Source organism: Macrotis lagotis, chromosome 6 (genome assembly GCF_037893015.1).
Source record: "Macrotis lagotis isolate mMagLag1 chromosome 6, bilby.v1.9.chrom.fasta, whole genome shotgun sequence".
Lineage (NCBI taxonomy): Eukaryota > Metazoa > Chordata > Mammalia > Peramelemorphia > Peramelidae > Macrotis > Macrotis lagotis.
The window spans coordinates 56,406,828-56,417,626 of NC_133663.1; the positions used below are offsets into that span (position 1 = coordinate 56,406,828).

The window sequence follows — 10,799 nt, forward strand, 5'->3', positions numbered from 1 at the left end:
GGTTTTGAGAGCAGAGGTCACATAACTGAAATTTGGTAAATATGTATTACATAGATGAGAAGCTCCTTATTGATCTTAATAAAGAAATATGTATTTCTAACCACCATAAGTCCCTTTAATAATAAAAAACCACAAACCAACAAAATTATATCATTAGAGTAAAATTCATTGTTTTTTACCTTGAATTTTTCTGGGCAGCACATTTTAAGGAGGATTTGTTTTATAAGCTGGCAATTGTCTCAAAGAGTATAACTGGAATGGTAAAAGAGCTTCAGTTAATTTTATTTGAAGATCAGCTAGAAAAGTAGGAATATTTATTTGAGAAGAATCGATTTGGAAGGCATAATAATAACCATGAGCATATATTTGAATCTGTCATAGGGATGAAGGAGTAAAGTCAAACCTGGTGTGGAGGTAGAAGCAGGAATGTAACATTTCAAAGAGATGTATTTAAACTTGAAAAAAGAAAAAAAGTACTAACAATTAAGCTATCCAAGAGTGGGATATGCTACCTTGGGAGGTAGTAGACTGTACCCAAATGGCAGTCTTCAGAGACTGGATGGCTACCTATCTGAAGAGTTGTAAGAAAGAGTATTATTCAGGTCTGAAATAGATTAGTCTCTGCACCATCTTATTCTTAGATTCTGTAATTCTTTCTAGCAGATATAAATTTTAGCTCTGCTATTCTGTAATTTTTTTAACACAGGATTTTTGTGACTTGACATTGCATAACACATTTGGCAATTTTTAAGAAATTCCCCATCAGAAATAATAGCAAGTTGGAGAACAGAGTTCCTTTGGTAATCATTCTAACTGCGTGTCCCATCCAGGTTGAGAAGCAACGGATCATTGCAGACTTTTCTATTTTTTTTAGGACGAAATCCATAGTCCTTTATAGAATAATATAATGAGAGCCATCCCTCAACTGTAGGTGATTGCTACATAGATTTACATACACTAATCCTTATGTAAAATCAAATACTTGGACTAAATGGAAATGAGATCAGTTTAGGAAGTAACTTTAACACATGGATTTTTTTTTCTTTTTCTGGTTCTCTACTCTTTTGGTTTCTTACAAATATAGATTCCTGCAAGTTTCACAGAAAATTAAATTGACTTGCATCCTTAATTTAGAGAAAATAATAAATAAATTTCATTAATAAAATCCCTCTTCATTGACAAAGAGACAGAGACTGCTTTCACTTTGAACTCAATTTGCTTTCAAGAGGGAGGCAACACTGAGATGGAAACCATTTTGAATTCTGAGGCCCTTTTTAGGACTCCACATCTCTAATCTGAGTCTGACCCAATCAATATATGTCTGTAAGTGATTGGTTTTCATAAAATAATATTTTTTACACATTCTTTTTCCCCCCCTCTCCATTCCTGTCTTTCCAGGTAACATATCTGGGCAAAGTCTCCACAACAGGGATGCAATTTTTATCTGGCTGCACAGAAAAGCCAGTCATTGAGCTCTGGAAGAAGCATACACTGGCCAGAGAAGATGTCTTCCCAGCTAATGCTCTCCTGGAAATCCGGCCCTTCCAAGTCTGGCTCCATCACCTTGACCTGAAAGGAGAGGCTACCGTCCATATGGATACCTTTCAGGTGGCTCGCATTGCCTACTGTACTGCTGACCATAATGTAAGCCCGAACATCTTTGCCTGGGTCTACAGGGAGATCAATGATGACCTGTCCTACCAGATGGACTGCCATGCCGTAGAGTGCGAAAGCAAGCTAGAAGCCAAGAAGCTAGCTCATGCTATGATGGAGGCCTTCAAGAAGACTTTCCACAGCATGAAGAGTGATGGCCGGATCCATCGGAACAGCTCATCCGAGGAAGTCTCTCAGGAATTGGAATCTGATGATGGTTGAGGGCACTGGTCAGTGGTTCAGCAAAGGCAGCCATGGCCTAGGGAATAAGAGCTGATAGATAAATAAGCAATGATTCGAATTGGGGATGAAAAGACTGCCAAATACTTGGCTGACCAAGCTTTTTAAAATCAAAAGAGCAATTCAGAACCTAAAGATATGCATCATTAAAGTAATTATGTTACATTGAAATCTGCTGCTGCTGTGAATGTGAGGGGGCGGGGAAGAAAAGCTTATTTTTCTGCTCATTTTCCCCCAATTTCCCCTTTCCTCCTGGCCCCAGACCCCTCCATGCTGATTCTCTCCATCTTCTTGAAATATTCCACAGCCTCTTGTTTATCCGGCTGCTTTTCTTCAGCTATTAGTTCCTTCCAATTTGCCTTATGGAACCCATCAAAAAATTGTCAGATGTTCTTGGGGTATTCATAGCAGTGGTGGGTGGGGGTTGGGCTCTGATGCTGATGCATATGCTCCTGGGGCAATAGAAAAGACCCCAGAATAATTTCATAGAATTATCTCTCAAGACATTTCAAAACTTCTTGGCCATACATGAACCAAGATAGATGTCCTTTGACTTTTAGATGAACCACCTGACATGTCTCCATTAATTCACAGTTCACAGCTGAAGATAATGATTTTACTTTACAAATATATCAAATACTATCTTATTTTATTCACTTTCTCTATCCTCTTAGTGTACCTGCAGCTACTTATTTCACACACAAACATTCACACATACACACACACACACACACATATCCTCACCCTCCCATCATTGCTAAAGTGATCATTTCTTATATACTGCAGGTCACTCAAAGGGAACAAAAGAGCAAACTCCCCCCCAAAAAAACAATATGAGAATGATTGCAGAATATATTTGATCCATTTTCTATGTATTTTACTTCATATTTGATCTGTGACTTGTTGGTAGATTGATAATTCAGAACTCCTCAAATCAGAATCAATAATAGCATGGAAATCTTTTCTTCCCCATGAGAATCTCAGTTGCTAAAACATTGCTTATAAATCGATCATCAGTAGCTATCTCTGCACAATCCGAGACACCTTGGCCAAGTTACTATTAAATATGACAGTTTGTTGGGACCAGTGTTCAATTATTGTTCTTGCAGCAAAGCTCTCATTAAGAATGCCTGTAATTTTCCCATTCTGTGGATAGGATGATCGTCAAATTTCATAAGTGCAAAAAAAGTCAATATGAATAAGATTATAAAAGGACTTGTTATAATAAATACATTTAAGGCCAAGAGCAGATTCATAGTTTGCAGGTAATGCTGCTCCTTTATTAAAAAAAAGAAAAGAAAAAAGTTTGTTTTTAATCATGGTAATGTTAGGGGCACTAGGGCACCTTACAGAAGCCTTAAATGAAAGCTAATCCAATCCAGATAGCTCTATGTCTGTGTTTGGTATGTGTATACGTATGTTTGTGTGTGTGTATGTATGTGTGAGCCTGTGTGTGTGTCCAGTGTTTAAAGCATGTAGAATAAGCATGGAGACATATTGGGGAGGACTTGCACCTCTTGAAAATATGCTTGTTGCTTTACAATGTATGTAAACTATTCTTTAGCATAAATGCATTCATACTTTAATAAAAAATATGTTTGAGTTAATAAAGCTCAATAGTTTTACACTCTTTTTGGTGTAAAATACCAATTCTGGGATTGTGTATGAGTGTTTTTTTCTTTAATGACATTGGTTCCATTTGCCAATGCTTAATACATCTTTTTAGACTCCCACCATCCCCGTGGGAACAGATTGGTCTCCGATATGTGGATGTGTGGACACATAAACACAAATTACAATCAATTCATGCCTTGCCATCCTATGCAGTCCTTGTCTATAACCTCTACCATTAGTTCACCACAAGAGTCTATTCAATGTCCTGGGACCTTCCTCATTTTCTCTTATTTTGGGAGGCTATCCATGGAATGCATAGGCCATCCATTGATCATCTCTTGCTCTTTCCATGTGACCCAAACCATCTTCTCTTTCCTTGTTTTCATTGTGTTATAGGATGCCATGGAAATGAAAAGGTTTTATCAAAGAAATGTCTGAGCAAAAAAAAAAAAGAAAAGATGATAAAAATCTGTAAATACTTAATTGCTCATTAAAATAACAAAATAACTTTTGTTCAGAATATATTGTGTTTCTTTTTGATGAGGTGGGATCTATGAACTTGTTATAAAAATGCTTTAATAACTGAATTTCAATGAAATTGATTTCCTTTGTTACTTTATGTATTTTATTGTATGAATTTAAAATATTATTATGAGAAGGGGTCCATGGGCTCCATGGTACTGCTTAAGAGACCCATTGTGGGGAAAAAAAGATGAAGAATTTCTACCTTTAAGAGATTCCTGAAACACAGAGTTGAGTAACTTGTCAGGAGTCACACACCTGGTACAAGATAGGTCTTAAGTCACATCTTCCTGACTCCAAGACTGGTCTTCCATCCTCTATGCCACGCTGCCTTTTTGACACTCCTCTTTATAAATTCTGAATAATTTAATGAAAATTTTACATGTTTTTGGATGTTGTTGAATCATTGGCAGTTCAACCTTGAATGATTCTTTCTGGGGGAATAAGTTTCAAAACATTTTTTCCAAGATCTGAGTGCTACCCATTGTGGAATTCACAGTAGATAAACAATTATGTTGAATTGATGTACTCCTGCCAAAGAGATGACCCCTAGCCAATGTGATTGCTTTCTTTATCAAATGGAAATTGTGGATAACTCAAGAAGAGTCAGTCATTATAATTATACATTCTCTATTTTTGTACTTAAATACAGTTATTTGAAAGAAAAATTGTTTGAGAAGCTTCTCTCTTTTTGAGCAACAGTTTTATTCCAGAACTTTCTAAGGCATTTACAGATACCTTACTTGGGAATTTAATTAAAACACATAACCAATGCCTTCTCCCTCATGTCCTTGACCTGGCTTTTAACTCATGTGGTCTGGAGATGAGACTGAGAATGGAAGGACTGAACTTTGCCTGCCTGTAATGTCTTAGAGAGCCAATCTTGCCTCACATTTCTATGATAATAGAGATAGAAGAGTGAGAAGAATTGTGGTCAGGGAACATGGGTTCAAATTTTAGTTCAAGTGATTCATTTGACCTTTCTGAACCACAGTTCACTTAATTATAAAATGTGGGATTGGATTAGCGGTTTCTTCCATATAGAAAATGTGGACTTTTCAAACCCAGCCATTTTTAAAACTCTGTTTTTGTACGTTGATAATGATCTCATGGGGCAACTTAGAGGCACAGTTCTGATTTGGAGTCAGGAAGACTCATCAATCTGAGTTCAAATCTAGCCTTAGACTGTGTGACTCTAGATAAGTCACTTAACCCTATTTACCTCAGTTATCTCATCTAAGAAAGAAATGACAAACTTCTTCAGTATCTTTGTCAAGAAAACCCCAAATGGGGTCACAGAAAGTTGAACACAACTGAAAGAACTGAACAAACAAAAAGTGATCTAACAATCTGAGAAAATGATTTCTGGTCTAATTATTCTAAGTCATTGGATCACACATATTGTTTGTAAAATCAATGGGCTCATCTAGAAAATCAAGGTTCCTTCCAGCTCTAAACCTCAATCCTGAGATCACAACTATCCTTTTAAGCCTTCTTTTTATATAGCTGTCCACATTTGACAAAGCACTTTAATAGATACCTCATTTAATACTCCCAAGTTATGGAGGATCATTATATTATTCCTGTTCTACAGATGAGGAGATAAGAGACATCAGAGAAAGGTTAGTAATTTGTTCAAGGATACACCTCCAGGAAATGGCAGAGCACAGAGTTGAACCCATGTCAGAGTATTAGTCTTGTGTGTTTTGAATTACAAGCAGTCACAGCTAAGATGGAAACGTTTTGATCTATCGACTCATAATAAGAGTGTCTTTCTTATCACAGCTTTGTGTCTTTCAACATTGCACAGTAATGCTTTATCCATGTCAGCCATCCTTATAAGATATTTCTTCACAGTCAAAAGGTCAATCTAAAATGAGAGAGGAAGAAGTTCCTAGCCTGGGCAAGGGCCCAAAAATTTTATTTGGGCTTAAACATAAGGAGACATTTTGATTACTTTTCCCTCACGGGATCTAAGAAGTAGATGAGAAAACTGTCTCCACCCAAAGAGAGTCAGATGTCTGACAAGCTTGTATCTTAAAAAATTGTCTGAAAATACCCAGTTTAAATAGCATAATAATATATTTCAGGATAAATAGGAAAAAAACTTGCAAAACCACCATTATTAAGCATGATTTGTTTTTTGAATTACTTTTTATAATTATATAATTGGAGGTTTTAATTTAATTTCTCCCTATGCTTCACCTCCTATCCATCTAAAAGAGCCATCCCTTATAACAATAATTTTTTAAAAGAGAAAAAAATAGCAAAATGAACTAATCAAAAAATTTGACATTGCATACATTGCTTCATACTCATTGACCCCACTCTCTCTGAAGGAAGTATGTGAATGTTTGTACATGTATGTTCATGTGTATGTATGTGCTCATGAAGATGGTGAAGATATTTGCTCACTCAATTTTGTTCTCTCTGGATAATGTATAATTTTTAGAAAAGTGAGAAGGAGCCTGATATAGTCAGGGGCAGGTTGGAGATGCCACTTCTGATAGATCCTGATGAACTGACTCTGAGTGAGTTACTTACCCTCTGATTGACCCAGAAAACTTAAAAAGTTGGATATATAGACGGAACTTCTTCATGTGGACTTTCCCTACAGTAAAAAAAAAAAAAAAAGCATAAGTTTGGACTTTGTTCTTTCTCATCTCCTGTTTGGTATTTATCTAATAATGGTTTTTGTCCTTCCTTCTCAAAGACCATCAGATACCATGATAAGCATATGTGAGTGGGGTAGGCTATGCTATCATCAGCCCCACTTTCTCCTCCAGAATCATCTAAGATCCAAAGGTCCAATATGAATCGGGACAACTGGAGATGACCCTGGATTCCAGGAATCAGGGTTAAGTGACTTGCTCAAGGTCACACAACCAGTAAGTGTCTAAGGCTGGATTCAAACTCCTGTCTTCCTGACTCCAAGGCCAGTGCTCTATACACTGCACCGACTAGCTATCCCCATTATTTATCTAGAAGTAGAAAGAACAGCCTCATGAATTACAGCACATACACTCCTTGAATTGGTGGTCTTTGAGGGATTACCAACCTTGCATGTATTTCTTGACTCCCCCCCATCATAACCATCTCACTATCAGTGACTAATGTAACTCTCCTGAATGTGTATGAGTGAAAGGCCAGTGTAGAATTAGATACAAGACCAAACCAGAATCTCTCAGGAGCAAAAGATTCTTTCAGGCAGCAGTGTTGAGTTAAATGAATTTGGTTCTAAATTTACAGATGCAGAAATCAAAATAGAAAAAATGTTGAATGATTTTGTTTCCTTTTTATGCTAAAACAATATGGATTCATCTGTTGGGGTGCCATTTTCCTTGGAAATAGAAATTAAGTAGCTATTTATCATATTGTCACTAAAAATTAGAGCTGAGGAGGTTCTCTAACTCAACCCCATCAGTGATTTACTGCTTACAAAATGTTTTCTTCATCATTGCCTTGTGAAGTAAGTAGTATAAATAATATCTAATTTAGAGATGAGAGGCAAACAGACTTAGATTAGCACCGTGATTTACCCAAGATTACATGGTGTCAAGGCCAGGATTTCAAATCAGATCTTGCCAAAGTTGTACCTAAGGGTCCTAGAAAATGGGAAAATTCTTTCGCAGAGGGGAGAAAGTCATGCTAGAAAAGTTTGTGTGTGTGTGTGCGTGTGCGTGTGCGTGTGTGTGTGTGTGTGTGTGTGATAATCCCTTTAACCTCTATAAAATTCTGCTGTCTCACCCTTACCTAGGGCCCACTTTATTTCCTATTTGAACATAACCACAGAATGGACAAGGACTGTGAACTATAGTAATGGTCATATCTGGAACACAGTAGAACAAGAGGTTGCCCTGCCCTATCCTACCTATACTTCTTGATATCATGTCTTTCTGTTCTTTCAATTATGAGATAAAATGAAGGAACTTAGAACCAGAGGTATAATGCCTTGGCCAAGATCACACAATGGCTTAATTGAGCTTATACGTGCCTACTCAAAATCCAAAGAAATATTAATAGTTTAAGCAATACATAGAAATCTTAGAGTTATGTCTTACCGACAGTCAGCTGAAATAAAAACTGGGGGTAGGTCAATGAAACTTTGAAGTAGTTGACTTATTCTTGAAATTTCCTTGATGAAATGAAATGAGGTATAATAATGATGCTTTAAAACTTAAATATTCTAAAAATACTTCCTCTTATGACTCCCAGAAACACATACTGGCTTACCATAAAAGAAAGTCCAACCTTGCCCACAGGTATAATTGTAAATGGGAAGCTTCCAAGTTCATAATGGTCCTCAGGACTACCATGATGCAGCTTGTTGGGTCATTTCACATCAAAAGGCTGTTTTGCATGCAAATTTGGCCTCTTCTTTAAACTCCAACCAAATGGAGAGAAGCCAGCCAGTAATAAGATGAGATAGAAGGATTTGAACATTGAAGGTAGTAACATGAACCTTGACTTGGTTAGAGTACAGTAGAAATGGGAAAAGGCAAATTGCTTCAAGAGAACTCAAATGCTCCTATTAACAATAATCACACATAAACCTGAACTGGTAAAAATAGAAATCTTAAGATGGTGCTTTGTGCTTTATTTGCCAAATGAAACATACAAATTGGTGTTTGTGTACTTCATTTCTTTTGGAATGGTTTAGCAAGCCTCCTTCAGACGTTACTAAGGGATCTAACATTGCTTATTCAAAAGTAGCAAATAGTTCTAGAAATACATGCCATTAATTTTTTTTTTCATTTTAATGATCAGCCCTGGTAATCTAACTTTAAAAAATACCTTTTTCTAGAGGCCTAAAGTGAAAAGATGATTCTAGAATCCTATAAAGGAAGATACTCAAGAAAAATCACAGATATTTTCATCTAGTCTTTTAATAAGAACAAAAGCAGACTAGTCACAGAATTAAGGTCATGTCTTTGGTTATCAAAAAATTTTTGTCTAAAAATGTATTTTTAGGAAAAGGAGTGTTTTACTTATTTTTTTACTTTTATGGAAGGAGGTTTATCTCAACTTGAATCTAAGTCCAAAATTTGGCAGAGTAAACTGAGTCCCAGAATGTCCAAAGGTAATTAATATGGCAGATTTGTTGTTCAGTCATTTTAGTCATGGTTGTGATCCAATTTGGGGTCTTCTTGGCAAAGATGTTGAAGGAGCTTGTCAGTTCCCTTCTCCAGCTCACTTTATAAATAAAGAAAATGAGGTAAACAGGGTTAAGTGACATACCCAGAATCATAGAATTTGTTATTGTTTGTCTTTTATTTTATTTTATTTTAGTTTTTTGGTTTTTACAAGGCAATGAGATAAAGTGACTGGTCCAAGGTCACACAGCTAGGCAATTAAGTGTCTGAATCCAGATTTGAATTCAAGTTTTTTGACTCCAGGACAAGTGCTCTGTCCACTGTGCCATGTAGCTGCCCCTTTTCCTGTATTTTCGAAGAAAACCATGTTATCTGGGAGGTGATGCCATGACAAGTGCATGAATTGGATTTGAGTGAGGGGGGCTGTGCTAAATCACCAGCCTCACTTTCTCCTCCAGAGACATCTGGGTCTAGTGGTCAGATGTAAATCAGGATGCCTGGAGATGGCCCTGAATGGAGGGCAGTCAGGGTTGTGATTTACCCAAGGTCACACAGATTTGAACTCAAGTCGTCCTGATTTCTGGGTTGGTGGTCCATCCACTGCTCCATCTACCTAAGTTAATAAGTGTCTGAAGGTAGATTTGAACTCAGAAAGATGTCTTCTTGTCTCCAGGTCTGGCCGTCTACCCACTTGGTCATACTCTTGCCGTGATAAATGGCTGAAGCCACAATTAAGTTCAAGTCTCCTGATTAAACTCTGTGTTCTTCCTTCTTCATGATTTATGAAATAGGAATGATGACCTTCATGTGGGATCTAGCATTGGCTCCTGAATGACCATGACCTTGCAGGACTTGCGAAGGACTATATTGTCAAAAGCTTCTCTGTTCTCCAGTGGCAAAGCTGAATCTAGAATATTAACACCCACACATAAAATAAGAGTCTATCTTTGGCCAAAACTCACAGTCATTTGCATGTGGAAAATTGGAATCTAGTCCTGGAAAACTTGGCCCATCAGGTCCTGGATCAGAGCTAAGGAATATTACTGGTCTGATTATGGTAGATTTTGTAGGCAAGTTAAGACCTATCAACAATCTCGATTTGCACATTGTTGTATCCAAAAATGGAACAATATTCCTTATAAATCCAGTGCTTATGAGAGAAAACTCAGGCACTCTTTCAACTTGCCAACTTTTCTGATGGCTATTTCCCTTTTGTTTTCATCTTTCACTTTTGCAGATCATGGCAGTAAAATCTCATGGCTTTGGACTCAATTCTAATTGGAAATTTCTGTTTGCTCAGGCTTGAGTAGGTTGAAGTTTTATGAAAGGCAGCTAAGTTGTTAGATAGAACACAGGATCTGGAATTCTCATGACTGGATACTTACTACAGAAGCTGGATAATCCTACAGAAGTCACTGAGCATTTCACCCTCAGTTTCCTCAGTTGTATTAGAATAACACCTATAAGAAATCTACCCTTCTCAGGGTCTGGTAATCTGAAAAGTTAAATAAGTATAATTGCTATTCTTGTAATTATTTATCTTAGTAAATGAACAGAATAAACAAGATTGTAAGAGGAATGTTTGCCCTCTAGGAAGGTTTACCCCTACAGATCAGAATTGTTTTCAAATATTTATCTACTTATATCTACACTTAAGTGGATACTGCTACAGGTTGC

At 36.8% G+C, this 10,799-nt stretch overlaps 1 protein-coding gene across 2 annotated transcripts in view; it reads left to right on the forward strand.

Moving 5' to 3' along the window:
- PID1 (phosphotyrosine interaction domain containing 1) overlaps positions 1 to 10,517 on the forward strand; it is a 281,380-nt gene extending 270,863 nt beyond the window's left edge. For both annotated transcript variants that reach the window (XM_074191210.1, XM_074191209.1), the window contains exon 3: positions 1,399 to 10,517. In XM_074191210.1, coding sequence (XP_074047311.1) covers positions 1,399 to 1,875 — 477 coding nt within the window. In that variant the 3' untranslated portion in view covers positions 1,876 to 10,517. The remainder of the gene's footprint in view (positions 1 to 1,398) is intronic.
- Positions 10,518 to 10,799: the final 282 nt, after the last annotated feature.